At 45.0% G+C, this 23245-nt stretch overlaps 1 protein-coding gene across 2 annotated transcripts in view; it reads left to right on the top strand.

Moving 5' to 3' along the window:
* ALG9 (ALG9 alpha-1,2-mannosyltransferase) overlaps window positions 1-23245 on the top strand; it is an 810763-nt gene that overhangs the window by 23962 nt on the left and 763556 nt on the right. The window contains exons 3-5 of one of the 2 annotated variants that reach the window (XM_086957174.1): window positions 937-1071; window positions 13817-13887; window positions 16514-16602. In XM_086957174.1, the coding sequence (XP_086813300.1) occupies window positions 937-1071; window positions 13817-13887; window positions 16514-16602 (295 nt within the window). Of the gene's footprint in view, window positions 1-936; window positions 1072-13816; window positions 13888-16513; window positions 16603-23245 lie in introns of those variants that run through there. The other variant, XM_086957175.1, reaches the window with a different exon arrangement.

Here is a 23245-nt window from a genome sequence, read left to right on the forward strand (position 1 = left end):
TATGTGAATTCTTTTCCTTCAGTGTTATCAATTCACTGCTTCCCTAGTAGGGTTTTTAACAGAGGTCCTTATTCAGAAGGAGGTATATGAAGAAAGACTAATCCATTAGGAGAGGAGGCCTCATCCACGTAATGTGAGATGCTTCATCATAGGCCACCTCTCCCCACCCTGGTAGGGTAATAGCACCAGGGCAGACTTGACCTCCAGGTGAATCTGATGGAGGGAGTTTTTAGATAAGGTATGTTTTTGGACAAACAAGGGATCCAGATAAGATTAAAATGACTAGAGGTAACCAAGTTTTCATCTTTAATGCTGTGAGCCTTAGGTGTTTCTAAAAACAACTATGCGATGGAGCGAGAGGACAATGGCTCGAACTATCATCCTTAGCATGTCCCCCAACGCCTGTGCCCCCTCTGTTCTCACGTCGTCAAGAGACTCATCGTGCCGTTCTACCTGAAAGAGGCCCTCATCCAGTTGCAGGCACAGGTAGTCAGATGAGCGCTTCTCCATATTAACCTCGTTGTTTGACTGGGTACGCGTAATTTCAGGGCGGTGCCACACCGCCTCAAGGGACCGTGGGGGTTATAGTCCCTTGGTCTGCTGGTTGAGTATGGGCGCTGGTAGTTATGAGCAACTATATAAAACCTTTTCAAGTTATTCAAATTGCTATGGTGAGGTCTCATGCTCTCTTTCCAACTCTTTTTAATTATTGTTCAGATCATACCAATGTCAGATTGTTGGATCTCTCAAACACGTACGTACTCTTTCTAGAGCAAAAGTCTTAGATAGGTGGAAACCTGGAGAATTGTACAGGTGCCTTGCATCCTCAAAGGTCAACAGTATAAAGCACAAAAGTGTGCGCATAGAATGATTTTTTTTCCAGAAGAAGAATAATACTGTTCTATTTTAATGTGTTTATTCTTCTTACCTTTGCAGACACACTACCTAATTTATGGTAAAGGATTCCAGACATGGGAATACTCCCCGGACTTTGCAATTCGCTCTTATGCATACCTTTGGCTGCATGCCTTACCTGCCTGGTTGAATGCAAAAGTCTTGCAATCTAATAAGGTAATACAGTTAATTTCGCTTGCTTGTCACTGTTGATGTAATTTGTTCTTTTTAAGCTCTTTGCTGGGAGAGGGTGAAAAAATGTTAGATATAATACCATTTGCTGTTTACTTAATACAAGTGAATGTAGGTCCCACACAAATAACAAGTGTTATTTTGACCCTTCTGAAAGATACCCATAAACAAATTAAGGGGAGTGAAGAGGTGCTGTAGAGCATGGGCTAACCCTCCTTTGACTCATAACTTTACACAAACTATAGAGCCCAACTCGATTGGATCAATCTAAGAACCCTTTCTTGACCTGAGGAGAAAACAATCCTTTTGCTTTAAAAAATTCTCACCCACCTTGGTGGCACGCTTCATCATAGAGTTCCTTCCTATTCCGTTGCAGAACAGGACGTGCTAAAACCTATGAGATGCATAGGAGCACTTTGTTGGAAAAGGAATAGGGTGGAGACATGGGGTGGGGTTACTCTTTAAAAATACCTGCCTGGTATCCCTTACATTTTAATCTGGGCGCCAGCTGGTATGATTAAAAACAGGAAAAGTTAGAAAGTCATGGGGCTTTAGTTACCCCTACTTCCTATTAGGGCCAACCTGTTTCTGGCACTTATCTTCCTAAATGCTTGTGGCTTTTGTCAGGACCAGTTGTACTACCACAATCCACACTTATTCCATAATGCTGACGTAACTGGTGAAAGTGCTATCTCTTTATAATTGCCTTTACATTTGTAGACTAGTCACATCGGTAAAATGTGGGATTTAAATCTTTAATTAGCTCAATTGCTTCTTCCAGAAATAAATTCTAAAATGTCATGTTCCTGTGACTAAGCCCCTTGTTGTAACCAGTATTGGTTTCTGACATCTCTTTGGCTGGTGGATGAAAGGTTGAGCTATCTGGTTTTTGTTTTGCACTGGAAGTACACTCGGATGATGTTAAACTAGTAAAGTAGATAACAATATTATCTGCTATTTGTACAGAATCGATGTCTGTTTTGAAATTCAAACCCATTCCTTAGAAGAATATGAGACATCATTTGTTTTGGTGGAAAAATAGTCTTTTTGCTTCAATGTTCAGACTTTTATTGAGGCTCCTCTGTAGCTTGAGTGTCCGCTAACTGAATTTCTTAATAGTTTTCTTGGTAAACTCTTTTTAGTTGTCCTGTTTGGCTTTAGGTATTTTTAAAATCAGAAGTAAGCAAATATTTTTTTTATGTTTGACACTTCAAAGAAGTGTTTAATAAGACATATCCTTTGCTGTCAGTTAAGTAGAATAGCAGTTTCCAGTGCGAGAGAATGTGTATGGTAGTCAGAGTTATTTTTATTCCTCCTAGACCAAAACTATAATATTCCAGGAAATTGGGTTTGTTTTCATATTACTCTTTATCAATATTAGGAGTACATAGGATGATATTCAATTTGTGCTATTGTCCATCACAAGCCTACGTACTCATAAATTGTTCAGTGTCTTGTTCGTGTGAATCTGAGCCTTAGATCTTGCAGATGGTTTGTCGGATGGTGCTCAGATATTGAAATGAAACCAGAGCAGCAGGCTCGGCTATGACCAGGGAAAATTCATGATTAGTGGAAGCATGACCTGCAACTAACCAGGGAGTAGCATTTACAAACAGTTGTGTCAAGTGCCAGTGCTGTGTCAATATTGCTTTTGTGTAATCTCTTTGCATACTCTTCCCGAAATGGATAGATTCTATTGCTGATAGTTTTATATTTGTAATTGTTCAGGGTCCTTTTGACCAGTCATTCCTTAGCAATGAGCAGTCCATGCACAGCCGTTGCTAAAAATGTAGTCACCAGAAGAATTAATATATATATATATATATATATATATATATAGCTATGATTTTTTTTATTTATAAGGAACAAAACTTCCAGTTTCTTTAGCTGCGGATAGTTATGTTTTTTGAATGCGGATTGATACTAGTTGAAATATTTGTGGTTGGACCTGTGAAAATTTCAGAGTGATGGAGAATTTGACCAATTCATGATTCTTATCCTGAGAAGCTCACCATAGTGTTTTTGTAATTGACTCTCACCTCACTCTATTATGTCTATAATTTCTGCACAGTGGGAAAAGCTTCTGTTCTCCTCCATTATCGATGATAATAATGAAGTTATGGTCAACACCGCAAAATCTTTATTGGCTACATTCAATGGTTATTTCCAATCAACTATTTTTAGTACCAGGTGATCTGATCATGTTATGACTATTCTATAAAAATGTTTCCTGTTTGACCTCGTAATTAAGTTCTATGAGAAAGAAGGGGCCCCTACAATGTAAACAGTTAGCTACTTGTAGGGAAGGTAAACTATGTAGAGAAAGACGGTGTAGCTAAACTTCTAAAGGAATTGATACTCCCTAAAATAGAATCTAAACACAATAATAGACCCTTTAGAGCAATCAAATAAATGTGTGCTGAAACAAAAATTTATACGAAAAATCCTTTAATTTATTATATATTATTTGTTTTTAGTATATTTTTTTTGTTATTTATATCTTTTGTACAGGATTCATTCACTTTTTTCATTCATTGTTTACATTTGAGATAAAAATTTGATGTGTATTCCCAGGTTATCAAAAAGTGTTAATAGGTGAAAACAAAAACATTTACACAAACACAATCACATATATACATTAAACCCCGTGATATACGAAAATATTCAGTTGTTGGTAATTTGATGAAGGCAAAGCGGTTGAGAAGTTTAGCTACACCGTCTTTCTCTACATAGTTGACCTCGTAATTAAGGCCATACATCTTGACATAACTGCTCATCTCTTGGGCAAGGTACCTCATGAAGTGTTCTTTAATCATTTAGTCTAACCGTAAAACAATAGTTTTCCTAGAGACTCCATAATGTATGGAAAACAGTTCACAATCCTCTTTTCTGAGATTCATTCAGACTTCTGCATGTGGTGCTACATGTGCTTCAGAATGGAGAACAACCGTGAAACAAAAGTACTTAGTTGAAACTTAAGTGTCCAGATCAATTAAAATGCATTTGTCAGGAAATAACAGGTAAAGTTTGACTGACGTTATTAATGTGGGAGACCCGGGCATCTCTCTGCAGAATGGTCATTGGAATGCAATATGTTTTAGATAAATGCCCACAAAATTGGAAGTTCTTTGGTAGACACAAATGTTTGCAATTTTTGTCCAGGAGCCATGTGAATACCATTTGGCACCCACGTTGTTCTAGCATAGTTGGAGCAGAAAATGTGGCAAAAGGGCAGGCTTTTAAGGAGGAGTGTAAGGGATGGGGACTTGGATAGTAAAAGTAATTGCAGTGTAGGACAAAAAATAAGTAAAATAAATTCCTTATTTTCATACTGTAGGCAAGTATAGGTTTTGGGAAATAGTTGCAAGTCATGACGGGCCCGATTCACAGAACTAACTTAAGACAAAATCCTAAACTTACTATCATTTTGGTATTCACAGAAGGCACTTACTCATTTTGGTATTCACAAAAGGCACTTACTCATTTCGGTATTCACAGAAGTTAGGAGTCCTAACTTTAGGACTCCTAAATGCCTTCTGTTAATATCAAAGTCTTAAAGTTAGGATTTTTCTCAGTTTAGGAGTAGTAAAGTTAGGACTCCTAAATGCCTTCTGTGAATACCGAAAGTCTTAAATTTAGGATTTTTCTCAGTTTAGGAGTAGTAATCTTAGGACTCCTAACTTTAGAACCACTAAATGCCTTCAGTGAATACCGGAAGTCTTAAACTTAGGATTTTCTCAGTTTAGGAGTAGTAAAGTTAGGACTCCTAAATGCCTTCTGTGAATACCGAAAGTCTTAAATTTAGGATTTTTCTCAGTTTAGGAGTAGTAAAGTTAGGAGTCCTAACTTTACCAGGTTTGTGATCACTTGTTTAAGGTCTTTTGAAGGGTCGTGGGTTAATGGTAGATAGTTCTTTTTATCATCTAGCAGCCTATTGCATTCAAGTTCGCAGTCCGTGGTATTCATGACAACTACCGCACCCCCTTTGTCTGCTGGTTTTATAGTTAAAAGCGGGTTGTTGCGTAGCTTGTCAATAGCTTTGAACTCTTCTGCTGTCATGTTTTTAAAGATAGTGGGGGTCTCCCAGTTCTCAATATCATTAAAAGCAGCCTGCTCAAACGTAGTGATCTCCACTGGTATGGTGTAGGGAGGGGGGTGAAAGATGATTTCACCCGTAGTGTTGTGTCCCCTACCGTACCTTCCTGTGTCTGTTCTTCCTTCCCCTCAAAGAAAGCTTTTAACTTTAACTTCCTGAAATGGCGGGCTCTCTTCTTTCTGCCTATATCTACCCCGGAGACCCAGGAGTCCTTGTTCCTCGGTATCCAGTTGACGAGGGCGTCTCTAGGTACCAAGAGGGGGCCTAGCATCCAGGGCGTGAGTACAGCGCTCTACTATTAAGATAAGTACCTTTCCCTCCCTCGAGGCTAAGATTGCTGGCCATACTGAGGCTCCCCCCCCCCCCTCTCTTCTCCTTTTTTCTCCCAACAGGGTGTACCGACCCATGATGTGCTGTAACTAAGCACTCTTGTAAGGATTTCTTATATTCGCCCTCTGAGCAACCTAATAGTGTGTTTTTTTTATTAGCCCTGCAACTATCATCTAGTTTAAGTATGTTTGGAGATATTTTGACCCAGTATCTCGAGACTCTGTTACTGATTGTAATACATCGACATAGGCCCTTCACTTCGTTTTCGCCCGGATTGATGTATTTACACACAGAGACCCACTTTTTGAGGTCTCCACTTGGTAACAGCTAAATCTGCTATGAGCACGAGTATATCACAACTGTCACTCGTACATTGGTCTGACTACCTTATTCACTCATCTTAAACAAAGCTATCAAGCATTGTACGTTCTTGGATGTTGTTTAATCTATGTCATCCTTCTCTTAAGGTTGTTTGTTTTTGTTATGCTAATGTCTCTGTTCCACACAGAATAAATTCGGTTCCACTCCCAAAGGAATCTGATGTATAAAAATATTTTTGAATACAATTTTTAACATAACTGTCCTCTGGTAGGGTGGGCCTTAGCGCGCCCATACCGTTGAGGCCGCTACACACACCACTGTAAATACTTGCACACACTGGTCCTGATGAATGCCTGATAGAACTTTTCACTTAGGCTGAAACATGTTGACCGCTCTTTACACTAGGATAACAGTGGACCTTTAATCTGTGTCCGTTATCCTTCATATACTTTTTATCCGGACCATTTGGCGAAACCAATAAAACCATTTTTTTCGACTCAATTGGCCATTTTATCCATCACCTCACAATCACAATACCAGCTACGCAGTAACCTGGCGTTGAAGCACACCAGGGTGTCATTCGGCCACTCCTGGTGGGGCCCAATGATGAAACATGTCACCGACCAGGTTGGTGAGTGAGGGCCTTCATCAAAACTTATTATGGTTTTCCTTCAAACAATAGAGTTAATACACTTTTTGTTGCTTCAACCTGTAGTCATTCCTTTCTATATGACGCTCCTTTGCTGTTGTGAAGTATTTTTTGTACAAGTCATTGCAATTGTAGGGAGTACTGACAAAGCAATATATTATGCACTTGCACAACCTAATGAAGACTGGCATAGTTTACATTTGTAAAGTTAAATCTCTTTGAATCAGGCCTACTCCTTATTAGTGGAATTGCAAAAACAACAGGTGATGGACCGAATGAGGATCAATGTCACACATTCAACCCAGTCAAAAGATCTGGGTCCTAATCCATCGATTTTTTGCACTCCACACCACCCTGGGTTAGACAATGGCGATATGCAAATCAGCTCTGACCCTGTGCCCCATGGGAACAGTCCAGTCCGAACTACAAAAGCCATGTCCTTCCCAGAACGGAATCAAGCATCCGAGGACCGGACCGGTTTCGAGGTAACACCTCTCATCAGCCCGGCTAGCTTGACTCCAGTGGTGTGGAGTGCCTGGGACCCACGTCTGGGCATCCCCAGTACACTTATAGCGGAATTGCAAAAACAACAGGTGATGGACCGAATGAGGATCAATGTCACACATTCAACCCAGTCAAAAGATCTGGGTCCTAATCCATCGATTTTTTTGCACTCCACACCACCCTGGGTTAGACAATGGCGATATGCAAATCAGCTCTGACCCTGTGCCCCATGGGAACAGTCCAGTCCGAACTACAAAAGCCATGTCCTTCCCAGAACGGAATCAAGCATCCGAGGACCGGACCGGTTTCGAGGTAACACCTCTCATCAGCCCGGCTAGCTTGACTCCAGTGGTGTGGAGTGCCTGGGACCCACGTCTGGGCATCCCCAGTACACTTATAGCGGAATTGCAAAAACAACAGATGATGGACCGAATGAGGATCAATGTCACACATTCAACCCAGTCAAAAGATCTGGGTCCTAATCCATCGATTTTTTGCACTCCACACCACCCTGGGTTAGACAATGGCGATATGCAAATCAGCTCTGACCCTGTGCCCCATGGGAACAGTCCAGTCCGAACTACAAAAGCCATGTCCTTCCCAGAACGGAATCAAGCATCCGAGGACCGGACCGGTTTCGAGGTAACACCTCTCATCAGCCCGGCTAGCTTGACTCCAGTGGTGTGGAGTGCCTGGGACCCACGTCTGGGCATCCCCAGTACACTTATAGCGGAATTGCAAAAACAACAGGTGATGGACCGAATGAGGATCAATGTCACACATTCAACCCAGTCAAAAGATCTGGGTCCTAATCCATCGATTTTTTGCACTCCACACCACCCTGGGTTAGACAATGGCGATATGCAAATCAGCTCTGACCCTGTGCCCCATGGGAACAGTCCAGTCCGAACTACAAAAGCCATGTCCTTCCCAGAACGGAATCAAGCATCCGAGGACCGGACCGGTTTCGAGGTAACACCTCTCATCAGCCCGGCTAGCTTGACTCCAGTGGTGTGGAGTGCCTGGGACCCACGTCTGGGCATCCCCAGTACACTTATAGCGGAATTGCAAAAACAACAGGTGATGGACCGAATGAGGATCAATGTCACACATTCAACCCAGTCAAAAGATCTGGGTCCTAATCCATCGATTTTTTGCACTCCACACCACCCTGGGTTAGACAATGGCGATATGCAAATCAGCTCTGACCCTGTGCCCCATGGGAACAGTCCAGTCCGAACTACAAAAGCCATGTCCTTCCCAGAACGGAATCAAGCATCCGAGGACCGGACCGGTTTCGAGGTAACACCTCTCATCAGCCCGGCTAGCTTGACTCCAGTGGTGTGGAGTGCCTGGGACCCACGTCTGGGCATCCCCAGTACACTTATAGCGGAATTGCAAAAACAACAGGTGATGGACCGAATGAGGATCAATGTCACACATTCAACCCAGTCAAAAGATCTGGGTCGTAATCCATCGATTTTTTGCACTCCACACCACCCTGGGTTAGACAATGGCGATATGCAAATCAGCTCTGACCCTGTGCCCCATGGGAACAGTCCAGTCCGAACTACAAAAGCCATGTCCTTCCCAGAACGGAATCAAGCATCCGAGGACCGGACCGGTTTCGAGGTAACACCTCTCATCAGCCCGGCTAGCTTGACTCCAGTGGTGTGGAGTGCCTGGGACCCACGTCTGGGCATCCCCAGTACACTTATAGCGGAATTGCAAAAACAACAGGTGATGGACCGAATGAGGATCAATGTCACACATTCAACCCAGTCAAAAGATCTGGGTCCTAATCCATCGATTTTTTTGCACTCCACACCACCCTGGGTTAGACAATGGCGATATGCAAATCAGCTCTGACCCTGTGCCCCATGGGAACAGTCCAGTCCGAACTACAAAAGCCATGTCCTTCCCAGAACGGAATCAAGCATCCGAGGACCGGACCGGTTTCGAGGTAACACCTCTCATCAGCCCGGCTAGCTTGACTCCAGTGGTGTGGAGTGCCTGGGACCCACGTCTGGGCATCCCCAGTACACTTATAGCGGAATTGCAAAAACAACAGGTGATGGACCGAATGAGGATCAATGTCACACATTCAACCCAGTCAAAAGATCTGGGTCCTAATCCATCGATTTTTTGCACTCCACACCACCCTGGGTTAGACAATGGCGATATGCAAATCAGCTCTGACCCTGTGCCCCATGGGAACAGTCCAGTCCGAACTACAAAAGCCATGTCCTTCCCAGAACGGAATCAAGCATCCGAGGACCGGACCGGTTTCGAGGTAACACCTCTCATCAGCCCGGCTAGCTTGACTCCAGTGGTGTGGAGTGCCTGGGACCCACGTCTGGGCATCCCCAGTACACTTATAGCGGAATTGCAAAAACAACAGGTGATGGACCGAATGAGGATCAATGTCACACATTCAACCCAGTCAAAAGATCTGGGTCCTAATCCATCGATTTTTTGCACTCCACACCACCCTGGGTTAGACAATGGCGATATGCAAATCAGCTCTGACCCTGTGCCCCATGGGAACAGTCCAGTCCGAACTACAAAAGCCATGTCCTTCCCAGAACGGAATCAAGCATCCGAGGACCGGACTGGTTTCGAGGTAACACCTCTCATCAGCCCGGCTAGCTTGACTCCAGTGGTGTGGAGTGCCTGGGACCCACGTCTGGGCATCCCCAGTACACTTATAGCGGAATTGCAAAAACAACAGGTGATGGACCGAATGAGGATCAATGTCACACATTCAACCCAGTCAAAAGATCTGGGTCGTAATCCATCGATTTTTTGCACTCCACACCACCCTGGGTTAGACAATGGCGATATGCAAATCAGCTCTGACCCTGTGCCCCATGGGAACAGTCCAGTCCGAACTACAAAAGCCATGTCCTTCCCAGAACGGAATCAAGCATCCGAGGACCGGACCGGTTTCGAGGTAACACCTCTCATCAGCCCGGCTAGCTTGACTCCAGTGGTGTGGAGTGCCTGGGACCCACGTCTGGGCATCCCCAGTACACTTATAGCGGAATTGCAAAAACAACAGGTGATGGACCGAATGAGGATCAATGTCACACATTCAACCCAGTCAAAAGATCTGGGTCCTAATCCATCGATTTTTTTGCACTCCACACCACCCTGGGTTAGACAATGGCGATATGCAAATCAGCTCTGACCCTGTGCCCCATGGGAACAGTCCAGTCCGAACTACAAAAGCCATGTCCTTCCCAGAACGGAATCAAGCATCCGAGGACCGGACCGGTTTCGAGGTAACACCTCTCATCAGCCCGGCTAGCTTGACTCCAGTGGTGTGGAGTGCCTGGGACCCACGTCTGGGCATCCCCAGTACACTTATAGCGGAATTGCAAAAACAACAGGTGATGGACCGAATGAGGATCAATGTCACACATTCAACCCAGTCAAAAGATCTGGGTCCTAATCCATCGATTTTTTGCACTCCACACCACCCTGGGTTAGACAATGGCGATATGCAAATCAGCTCTGACCCTGTGCCCCATGGGAACAGTCCAGTCCGAACTACAAAAGCCATGTCCTTCCCAGAACGGAATCAAGCATCCGAGGACCGGACCGGTTTCGAGGTAACACCTCTCATCAGCCCGGCTAGCTTGACTCCAGTGGTGTGGAGTGCCTGGGACCCACGTCTGGGCATCCCCAGTACACTTATAGCGGAATTGCAAAAACAACAGGTGATGGACCGAATGAGGATCAATGTCACACATTCAACCCAGTCAAAAGATCTGGGTCCTAATCCATCGATTTTTTGCACTCCACACCACCCTGGGTTAGACAATGGCGATATGCAAATCAGCTCTGACCCTGTGCCCCATGGGAACAGTCCAGTCCGAACTACAAAAGCCATGTCCTTCCCAGAACGGAATCAAGCATCCGAGGACCGGACCGGTTTCGAGGTAACACCTCTCATCAGCCCGGCTAGCTTGACTCCAGTGGTGTGGAGTGCCTGGGACCCACGTCTGGGCATCCCCAGTACACTTATAGCGGAATTGCAAAAACAACAGGTGATGGACCGAATGAGGATCAATGTCACACATTCAACCCAGTCAAAAGATCTGGGTCCTAATCCATCGATTTTTTGCACTCCACACCACCCTGGGTTAGACAATGGCGATATGCAAATCAGCTCTGACCCTGTGCCCCATGGGAACAGTCCAGTCCGAACTACAAAAGCCATGTCCTTCCCAGAACGGAATCAAGCATCCGAGGACCGGACCGGTTTCGAGGTAACACCTCTCATCAGCCCGGCTAGCTTGACTCCAGTGGTGTGGAGTGCCTGGGACCCACGTCTGGGCATCCCCAGTACACTTATAGCGGAATTGCAAAAACAACAGGTGATGGACCGAATGAGGATCAATGTCACACATTCAACCCAGTCAAAAGATCTGGGTCCTAATCCATCGATTTTTTTGCACTCCACACCACCCTGGGTTAGACAATGGCGATATGCAAATCAGCTCTGACCCTGTGCCCCATGGGAACAGTCCAGTCCGAACTACAAAAGCCATGTCCTTCCCAGAACGGAATCAAGCATCCGAGGACCGGACCGGTTTCGAGGTAACACCTCTCATCAGCCCGGCTAGCTTGACTCCAGTGGTGTGGAGTGCCTGGGACCCACGTCTGGGCATCCCCAGTACACTTATAGCGGAATTGCAAAAACAACAGGTGATGGACCGAATGAGGATCAATGTCACACATTCAACCCAGTCAAAAGATCTGGGTCCTAATCCATCGATTTTTTTGCACTCCACACCACCCTGGGTTAGACAATGGCGATATGCAAATCAGCTCTGACCCTGTGCCCCATGGGAACAGTCCAGTCCGAACTACAAAAGCCATGTCCTTCCCAGAACGGAATCAAGCATCCGAGGACCGGACCGGTTTCGAGGTAACACCTCTCATCAGCCCGGCTAGCTTGACTCCAGTGGTGTGGAGTGCCTGGGACCCACGTCTGGGCATCCCCAGTACACTTATAGCGGAATTGCAAAAACAACAGGTGATGGACCGAATGAGGATCAATGTCACACATTCAACCCAGTCAAAAGATCTGGGTCCTAATCCATCGATTTTTTGCACTCCACACCACCCTGGGTTAGACAATGGCGATATGCAAATCAGCTCTGACCCTGTGCCCCATGGGAACAGTCCAGTCCGAACTACAAAAGCCATGTCCTTCCCAGAACGGAATCAAGCATCCGAGGACCGGACCGGTTTCGAGGTAACACCTCTCATCAGCCCGGCTAGCTTGACTCCAGTGGTGTGGAGTGCCTGGGACCCACGTCTGGGCATCCCCAGTACACTTATAGCGGAATTGCAAAAACAACAGGTGATGGACCGAATGAGGATCAATGTCACACATTCAACCCAGTCAAAAGATCTGGGTCCTAATCCATCGATTTTTTGCACTCCACACCACCCTGGGTTAGACAATGGCGATATGCAAATCAGCTCTGACCCTGTGCCCCATGGGAACAGTCCAGTCCGAACTACAAAAGCCATGTCCTTCCCAGAACGGAATCAAGCATCCGAGGACCGGACCGGTTTCGAGGTAACACCTCTCATCAGCCCGGCTAGCTTGACTCCAGTGGTGTGGAGTGCCTGGGACCACGTCTGGGCATCCCCAGTACACTTATAGCGGAATTGCAAAAACAACAGGTGATGGACCGAATGAGGATCAATGTCACACATTCAACCCAGTCAAAAGATCTGGGTCCTAATCCATCGATTTTTTGCACTCCACACCACATTCCGTTCTGGGAAGGACATGGCATTTGTAGTTCGGACTGGACTGTTCCCATGGGGCACAGGGTCAGAGCTGATTTGCATGTTGCCATTGTCTAACCCAGGGTGGTGTGGAGTGCAAAAAAACGATGGATTTGGGCCCAGATCTTTGGACTGGGTTGAGTGTGTGACATTGATCCACATTCGGTCCATCACCTGTTGTTTTTGCATATTCCGCCCTAAGTGCGCTGGGGATGCCCAGACGTGGGTCCCAGGCACTCCACACCACTGGAGTCAAGCTAGCCGGGCTGATGAGAGGTGTTACCTCGAAACCGGTCCGGTCCTCGGATGCTTGATTCCGTTCTGGGAAGGACATGGCATTTGTAGTTCGGACTGGACTGTTCCCATGGGGCACAGGGTCAGAGCTGATTTGCATATTGCCATTGTCTAACCCAGGGTGGTGTGGAGTGCAAAAAAACGATGGATTTGGGCCCAGATCTTTGGACTGGGTTGAGTGTGTGACATTGATCCACATTCGGTCCATCACCTGTTGTTTTTGCATACTCCTTATTAGTGGCCATTTTTTGCATCTGACATTAAACTTATATATTCCCTGCCTTAGGTTTTCCATTTTGTTTTGCATATGGAGGTTTTCTTAATTTTTAGATGCAGCTAAAAAGTCTTGGATTGTGTAAATATTAATATTGCATTGATATATGAAATTAATATTTTTCTTACATTTCTTTCTGACCAGTGCTAATACATATATACAGTTTTTCACAATGTTACTCATGATGTCTTTCTGCCTTGATTACTTACTTGAAATAAATTATCATGTGAATCTTCATTCCTTTGACACCTGATTTCTGGTTTAGTCATTCCAATGCACCTTCCCCTGAAAAATGCCTGAAGTCTGCACTCCTATATATTTCATTTGCAAGATGTAAACCAAATACTGTGGTTGACATGTGAGCTGTTAGTAACTTAGAAATACATCTATTGTCCTTGTGATTTGACCTCAATACTTACAAACTAAACACTCTGGTATTTCTTCTTCCCAGGTGCTTGTATTTTACTTTATAAGGAGTCTTTTGGCCTTCTTCAGCTGCATTTGTGAACTTTACTTTTATAAGTAAGTGCGCTTTTGTTAACTAAACATCCAATGTTGTATATGGCCCAGCTTATGGAAGATGGTCTTAAGATATGTTACAGGAACAAACTAACAAAATAGCTTCTCGCCGAGGAAAATAAAGTAAAAACTCGAAGAAAGATTGTTTGATTCTTATTTGTAGCATGCCAGCATCCTGTATGAAGACCACTTCAGGGCAGAAACGACAGGGATAACCAATTCTATCAAGCATAATTTCACTAAAAAATGTAACAATATAAATACATATATGGAAGTATAAAAACATATATATGCACTACTAAATTGTATTTTTTAAAACAAGTTCTGCTTTTCCCGGGACAATACTGACTTAAAATATTGTTATGTCGTTTCAGAAAAAAAAATAATTATGGAGTGATTAAGAAGTTTTCTAATTTTTGGTTGATTCTGTAGCTTCAAAGCGACAGAAATGCCTTTTCTTTTACATAGTTTCTTGCTTCGAACATGTCTTTCTGCCACTTGGCAACTCTTTTATCTACAATGTATTTTTTCGAGGGAGGTGGGGGTTGAGCATGGGGCATAGCATTCTACAAAGCAAGATATTCTGAGCCCTGAGCGTTGTTGTTTCCAAGCCTTTGAGCCCACACTCCCTTCTCTATTGATTGTCATCTCATCCATGGCGGCAAACATACCCCAAATGGAAGTGGCAAACTTCATACAATGTTACGGTAAAGCAACACTAAAAAGATGAGTGGATTCTTGTGTCCAATTGTATCTTTGGTTAGATATCTAAATTGTGAAAATTTTTTAGTTGATGGTGAGACTGTTGCACTGCATACCCCATGAGCTGGACAGCACAAAGCAAAACAATCAGTTATTGGCATATAGCGAACTTATAGAGGTATTAGAAGAAGAAGGCTTAGGTGTATCAGTCCCAAAGGTGCTAAATGTAAAATTCACAAGGGGCGTGGCCAAGTAGAAATGATGAGCTGCTACTGAGGGATTTAGCCAGTGCTATAAACTTTGCAGACAATCTGTTACATGCTTAGCAAAGGGAGTGAGTACCTGAGTGTTGATGTCTGGATAGACAAGATCTGCAACCACAAGCTTTGAACCTGATTTTCAAAGAAAACTGATATGGTAGATTGAGTTGATCCTTATGTCTGGATTTGCTTAGTGCCCAAATTTCCAATTGATTTTAATTCCAAAAACATTCAAGAAAAAAAGCAGAAAAACTAGTCATTTCATGCTGAATAAGGACTTTTGTGTGGTATTTGCACATGGGCACCTTACTTGTGTAAACAGAGGTGCTCATTCATTTTGTCTAAGTCCACCTGAAGCACATTGACCTTGACTATCAGCGACCCATGAGCAATGGCTCCATGTGCCTAATGTGTTCCTAGCAGACCAAAGAAACACAAAAGACAGATTTCTGCAGCTGGCATCAATAGACATTCTATTATCATCTGTGCTGATGTTAATGAATCAAATTGAACTTTGTGATTTTTCTAATCGACAAAATCTCACATTTGTTTTGTATAATTTTCTTTAATATTAGGTGAGACGTTCCCCAAAAGTAGGTTTTGCAAGAGGGTTCTCCCTTTTTTTCCCCAAAATGATCTTCCTTGAAAAACTCTCTTCAGTTAATTATTTCCAAGAAAGATTATTGATGGGCTGACTTTTGAGAAAGGTGGGGATCTTTGCAACTTCATAAATGGGGAAGTTTTGCGAAGGTGTCAAAATTGAATGTTGTCATTTCACATGCAAGTTAGGACCTCCGTCTTGATGAAGTTTCCCTTGATGTCAGCCATACAGCACAGGTTTCCCAAAGAAAGACGTTTTTGTGTCCGTTTCAGGAGATTAATAAATCCAATTCCTTTTTGCCCCATATGTGAATTAGTAAATATTCTGTGGGCTTCGCCTAGTTTGATAGGTCTATCCAGTTGCTTCAGCTCTACATACCCAAATGATATGGACTGACTTCCACACACCTTCTTTTTCCCACCTTGTTGAACTTACTCGCATTTTGTGTGTGGTGTAACACATTGTGTCTTTCACGTTTGATTAGTGCTCAGTACGTACATAAGAAAAATGCAAATATTTCTTGGGACAGGTCTGTTGGGGTTCAAAATATGCTTTGGTGACAATCTGGCTATTTGCGCCAAGCCGAAATCTTATACAGACTGGCTTCTGTGGATTTGAGGGGACTAGAGAGAGGTTATTGAATTATGTTTTTTCATGGGCTTGCTTGTTAACAGATCATTCAAAGAAACGATTCTGTTGTAGTGAGGAATGACAGCGAAAATTGTATATGTGCTATGCTATCTTTGTACTTCTGTCATCATTGAAATAAAGAATGTTATCACCCATAATATACAGAATTTGGTGATGAGGTAACGAGTGGTTTTGTCATGCAAGCCTTGTGAACAAAAACGATAATTTTTGTATACAAACTAAAAAACTGAACAATATAAGTGCTATGAAAATACAAAAAAAGCCAAGTGAGAAGAGACTTTAAACAATAAAACGACATTTCTATAAATCTTGGTGTATGTTTTTTGGTACTTAAAGTTCTGTAGTCCTGTTATATATGTGCACGTTGGTTTTCATTATGCAGCGCTCTTTATTTTTGTTTTTACTTCTTTCCTAGAGCTGTGTGCAAAAAGTTTGGCTCGCACGTGGGCCGTTTGATGCTGGCCTTCCTGGTTCTCAGCACTGGGATGTACTGCTCATCTGCAGGTGAGTAAGATTACTGAGATGAAGCAGTTGGTGGGTTAGTGTAGTCTTTTTGCAGTTCAAAGAGAAGCTATATTAAAGAATGAAGCTTATGCTATTTCCAAAGACTAATGTTCACATGTAATGAGAGTTTTATATGAACAGGAAACTGCAATACCTATGCATAAATGTTCACACAACAGCCTTATTTTGTCCTTCGTGCGTTTGGTAAATCAACTCTGTTTTCCACAAGGAGTAATTAGGGGTGAGTTGTATTAGGCAACGGAAAGATATTGATATCACAACCTAAGGTCTGGATCCGTGGAGGGGTCTGGGATGGGGGGGGGGTGAGGGGGGAGGAGGAGGGGCGGGCGATCTATAAATTTCGAGGTGTACTTACGCTTTGTGATTCCCAATAGGCACTGTAAGAGGTCCGCAGGTAGTGCTCTTCCAGTAACGTCTAACACCGCCACAGTTACTTCTTCCTAGAGCTGCTCATCCATATCATATGGTAGTAGTCCGCTTCAGATATGGGCATCAGGTGCACCCGGGGGCTATGTTCGGGGACATGCAGTGGATATGCACAGGTGTGAGGTAGGTCAGATGCAGGTAGTTAAACTGTGTGTACTTCAACCTGGGGTTCTAGATATCCTGTGTACTTGCTCAAGGGCTACAGTCCATTGTCTGGCATTGAGTTCCTGGCCTATAGTGGTCACCCATTTGTCTTTAAGGATGGGATAGTTCATGACTTGAGTGTCGAACATGGCTTTATACAGCACCCTAATAGCCTGCCTAGCATTCCCATGGGTGAGCAGTGCCTGCAGAGGCTGAAAGGGGTCAAACTTCAGTCGCTACGGTCCCCACAGGTGTTGCACGGCATTCAAGAGCGTGTTATAGGACAGGAATTGGCTCGCATCTATGCTGTATTAATTGTGAAGTTCTTGTCAAGTTAGGAGAGTTTTATGGACTTATAGATTGCCCAGTGTGGAAAGGCCTGCGTCTCTCCATGGTCTGACATTGTAAAGCCTAGCCACCCTGCGTAGGGTTGGCAGGGCCCAGAGCTGGGCATACTTTTGCAAGGTTTTATTAGTTCCCATCAGTCAGCTGGGTCGGAGGGTGGCCTGTCCGTAGTCAATCAACAAATTTATGATTATATCGCCCCCTAGGTCCCGTTTAACTATCGACAATTTAGGGTTGGGAGCAACCGAGAGCCAGTACATAGGCCAACGGCAATTGGGCCACTGCATAATAGAGTTCATAGTGTGGCACTGGCAGACCACCGCACTCCAGGGCAACATATAAGTTGCAAAGTGTGACCCTCCTGCAACCAGTTCCCCAAATCAGTTCCAAGAGAATGGAGTCTAGCTTTTTAAAGAAGCCCCTAGGGAGGCTAACAAGGAGAGCTGAGAAGTGGCACAATATTCTGGGCAGTGCCAGCATTTTGGCTATTTTCACGCTGCCCATGAACAATAACGGTAGTAAGCCCTAGAATGCCAATGAGCTGTATATGCTGGTTTCCACTGTCCCCAGGTTCCCTTGTATAAGATCTTCATCAAAGTGGTAAATGTTCATGGGCAAGTATCAAAAGGTGTCATGGTGCCATTTCAATTTCAAGTTAGGCAATGCTTCTCGTTTCCTGCTGATTTAGCTTTTGCACAGGGAACAAGCCAGATTTCGCCCAATTCAGCCGCAGTTCTCATATACTTCCAAATTCATCCAGTGCTCCCATGACACATTAGAGGTCTCTTCCAGCATCCCTGGAATGCACCAGTGCGTCGTCTGTGAATAGGAAGTTTATTTCTCAGGATTTACCACTCTGTATCCTCCACTGTGGGCTTTGTATGCAGAAAGGCTCCGTAGCCAAGGCAAAAATGATCGATGGCAGTGGGCAGCCTGCCTGGTGCCCCTGTGGATCTCGAACGTGGTTGAGATCTCTCTACCTGTGTGCACCCAGGCCATTGGAAGGGTGTAGATCAGTGCTATCCAGCGCACTATTTCCTGCCCTAATCTCATGCTCTTCAACATTTTCATCTGGTAGGACTCCTCAAAGTATCTAAGGCCTTCTCAAGATAGGGCCGTGCATGGCATCGCTACCTCATGATGCTCCTCCATCAGTTGGAAGAGGTACCTAATGTTTGAGAAGGTGTTCCTTCCCAGAATTAAACCATTCTGGTCTGGGTGGACCAGTGTAGATAGGCTGGGTAGTAATCTATTTGTTATGACCTTCAATAGGATCTTGTAATCTGAATTCTGTAAGGATAGCGGTCTATATGACCGCACATCCAAGAGGTACTTGCCTGGGTAAAACCACAATCATTGCTTCCTGCATGGACGCTGGGAGGATGCCCTAGTCTTGTTCCCATTGGTACATCTTTTGCAATTTTGGAACGAGGGTCGCATTATATGTAGAGCAGAATTCCTCTAGCAAACCATCCTTCCCAGGGATTTTGTTTTGGGTCATCTGGTCAGTTGCAATGCAGATGTGTTCCACTATCATTGCCTCATCTAAGGTGTGGCACTGTGGGGGGGTCAAGCCACTGGATAGGGAGTCTATCAAGGAACTCACATTTGGAGGGGCCCTCACCATTCACCTCCGCTCAGTAAAGCGAGGTGTAGTACTCAAAAAAGGCTTGGTTAATATCAGTCTGCATGTGTAGCTGCTGCCCTGTCAGGGAACTTACAGCATTCATTTGGTTCTTAGGGGTCTCTGACCTCAAGAGCCACATCAAGACTCCTCAGGCCCTATTACTCTTTGTATCCTGCCTAGCCACTCACTCTGCATAGTCAAGTTTCCAGAGTTGAGCAGCCACTTCTCTGTGTTCTATTTTAAGGGGGATCACCTCATCTTTGTTCCGTGCGGAGTCCCCTGCATGTATCTCCACCACTTTTATGGCTCATTCGAAAAAGCTTCCCACTCGATCCTGTGCCGGTCCCCTCTGTGAAGGGAAGTAATTTGTGATGTATGTGCCCAAGGTATGGCAAAAAACCTGTCCTTTATTGCCGTGGTAAATAGTCGCTAGGTGGGTACTGGTCCGTGCCGCCTTTCCCTGTCTATCTTCATCTTCAGGGGGCTGTGGTCGTAGAGAGTGCGGCAAGATACTCAGTAGCTACAACCTGGGATGCCATATAGTGGGTTGCAAAGGAGTAAATCTATTCTAGTGTGCAATTGGTGAACTGGTGAGAAAAACGAGTACTCCCTTGTGTTGGGATGCATAGATCGCCTTATATCAAGTAGGTGGCCATGTGTGAGCCAGTCCCGTAGGAGGCGTGCTAGTCTGGTCTGGAATGACCTGTCCAGAGCGATATTGTGCACCATAATAAAATCTTCATCCCAAATACTAGGTGCCATCAGGTTGTGTATCAGCACAGAGGTGAGATTTGCTAAGAACTGTTGCTGGTTGCTGTTAGGCGCATAGAGCACTACAAGAGTAGTCGGGCACAGTTCAGCTTCCCCATCACCGCTACATATCTGCCCCCGGGGTCTACCACTGTGAAAGTCTCTGTTATCGGTACTCCTGTGGCTCTCTAGATGAGCCCCCTCCCTTGCGAATCCCAAGAAGATGGTGCCAAACATTTGGCCTCTCCATCTCTTCTGTAATTTATGTGTGTTTACTGTGAAGAGGCGATGTGGGCCTGTCTGTACCCCAGTTAGAAGTATGTCAAGTGACGCCATCTTGGGGTAGCCAATCCCTAGACGTTCCAAGTGATAACATATGTAAGCGAATGGGCGTGTTGTCATAGTGTGCGCTCAGCCCTACCCGTGTTCTCCCCACGCACCCACCCAAGGCAGTCCCAAAGTAATATCACCTCCCTTGTGTCTTGCTGAAAATGCTGTTCCATCTTCATGGAAACAAAACCCCACACAAAATCCCCAACTCCCTCCCCATGGGCAGAACAGTAAGACGTCTGCAACCAATAATGAACCATAACTAGAGTTCAAATAACATGTTCTGTCTGAAAGTAGGGAGGAGGTCTCCTCAACAGGCAGTAACTGATAATTACTGCATGAAGTGCAAGCCTGTATGCGACTGTAAGAAGGACCCTCCCCTGGGCTGGGCGAGGAGAGTTTGACTCTCTGCCTCTGCAATCCAGGAAATGGAAGTTATGGAAGGCATTGTCCTACACCAGGGGTCATGTCATTTGATCTGCAGCCATCAGAGTTAGGTCTAGGCCAAATCATATTTCCTCAGGGATGTTTTCCAGGGCATAGGAGAAGTTGCATTTGGACGAGTCGGCCTCTGAATTAGTCGATGTTGGAGACATGTTGCTGCACAACTCAAGCTCCACCATCCTGGCGTGCTTGTGCGCCACCTGTTTGTTTGTAAGTTCACCCTTGGACGGTCTTCGCTGTCATGTGTATGCGCGCTGTAGGGCACTGCCGCCCTCTGGATGTGCATTTCAAGGTATCGGGAATACCCCCTTCGAACTGACCCGCCCAGGCATCTGCAGCTTAGCTGAAAAAGAAAGTGGTAGTATCGTCTGTGAACCGCAATTTTGCTGGGAACGCGAGAGAGTATTTCCGTCCCAATTGTCGGAACTTCTGTTTAACTGCCAAGAAGGACCTGCTAACCCTTTGAAGCTCCGCAATGTAATCCAGGTAGATGTTCACTGGTTCATTTTCGACCTGCCATTGGCCCTTTGCCCTTACCACTTGAAATCTGTGGTCATAATGCTGGTACTTAAAGAGTCACGCCACCACCGACCTGGGCAAGGAGCCTGGCGGCGGAGCCCTGCCTGGAACCCAATGGACCCTTTCCCCAAAGAAAAAGATGACCCTCTTCTATTCAGCACTATGTGCAGAAGCTAGGTCTCCAAGAACAGTTCCACATTGGAGCCCTCAGCCCCCTCCCGGAAGCCCACCAGATGAATGTTTTTCCGGCACGACCTACCCTCCGCATCTTCGGCTTCGTTGAGTTACTTCTGATTGCAGGGCCTTGATTTGTGAATGCATCTCGGCCATTGCAGGGCTCATTCCAGCTACGGCAACCTAGTTCGCCTCCACCCTGTCCCTGAGTTTAACTTGGTCGGCTCGCAAGAATCCCATTTCAATCACCAATGCGCCCAGTTTGGTGTCTAGGGTGGATTTCACATCTTTAATGGCCCTTAGCAGTTCATCAAAGCATCCCCCTTGCTTTAGTTGGGCGAGCAGAGGAGCCTACTCCATCCACCCTACGTGTGATGGTGGGAACAGTTTGGAGGCACCCCCCTGTCTTCCTTTAGCCTTGGTGGGTCACTGTTTAATCATCGCTGTGCTGCATTAAAGCAGTGAAGTAAGGAACACTGGCTTGGCCACCACAGGCAGCTCTCAGCGCTATCTCGCAGGGCACTGTGGAGCAATTTCAGTTCACCGCTATCCAGGCGACCCGATGCTCCTCCCGACGCACCATTCATTAGCAGTCATACAGAGTTTTCTGCACAGCGCACCGCTACGTTAATTGATCTGTGGCGCTCCCATGGCATTCAGCCACGCAGGCCCTGTCTGCAGGAGTCTGCGCTCTGATTCAACAGGGCCCTCTGTCGTGGGCCCTAGGCTCCTAGTGCGCCAGTAGTGCACCTCGTGTGGTGCTGCAGGAAATCCGAGCAGCGCAGCCATGTCTCAGTCAGTCGATGGTGGAGCTGCCAGTGGCATGCATGCAGTCCCCTTCTATTGTGGGCGCATGCATGGTGTGAGGTTGTGGCTTTAGGCCCGATCAGACCGCTACCCTTCGGCAGGCTTTTCAGTAGCAGAGGTGCCAGAGGAAACACTGCCACCAGGAGAGCCAGACCAAGGGGAGTCTGTGTTGTTCATTGCCACACTCAGGAGCCTACAGGATGATGCCAGGCTGGCATTCGGTGCAGAGCTCCTTACTCTGCGCTCGCTCCAGCTAACATCTTGGAACCCTCCACTCGGATATTAACATTCAGATAGCGCCAGGAACCATTATTTATCCGGTGCATAAACAGATGGGAATAGTAAAGCAGACTAGTTAGACAGATGTACGAAATAAGAAATATTGTAGTACACTCCTTTCTAGAGCTTTCCTAAATGGAATGCAATCAGCACTGATGGGAATGCATCAGAACCCCATTTTCGGATCCATGGACTTAGCTCACTGTTGCATATTATACCATGCCTTCTCTCTTGGAGGTGTTTCTCTTAATCAACTCAGTGGTACTTGTTTTTTTCTACCCCAAAAGATAAAATCCTGAGTTGTTCCTTCTAGAGTTCATACTTGAGGCAGGCATAGATTCTTCTAATAAATATGTTCTGACAGGCGAGAAAGCAGAAGTATATTTCTATATTTTAGTGCTACAGAGCAACCTGACATCACAGTATATGCACTCTTTATTTTTGGTGTTAAAAAGCAGTGCTTAGGTCCTAAGGTATCTTTCTGACAAGTAGTATACACAATCCGTCTGATGGAACGTATTTAATTGAGATTTGTTTAGATTTTGCTCTGCTAAATATTCAGAGTGGACAAAATTAGACACCCTCAAAGTGTAATGATGCAAAGAAGCAATTGCTGATAAAGACGACATTACTCTGTTTTTTGAAAGTCTGAATTGTATGAACATGGAGCTCGGCTCACAGCAGTTTAGAAAATTCACGTCCCAAATACAGCCCTGGTCTCGCTGTGAGGCGAGGACTTTTGGTGCAATTATTAGGAACCACTAGTTAAAGATCCCT

The sequence above is a fragment of the Lissotriton vulgaris genome, chromosome 2_1, assembly GCF_964263255.1.
Source record: "Lissotriton vulgaris chromosome 2_1, aLisVul1.2, whole genome shotgun sequence".
Classification (NCBI taxonomy): domain Eukaryota; kingdom Metazoa; phylum Chordata; class Amphibia; order Caudata; family Salamandridae; genus Lissotriton; species Lissotriton vulgaris.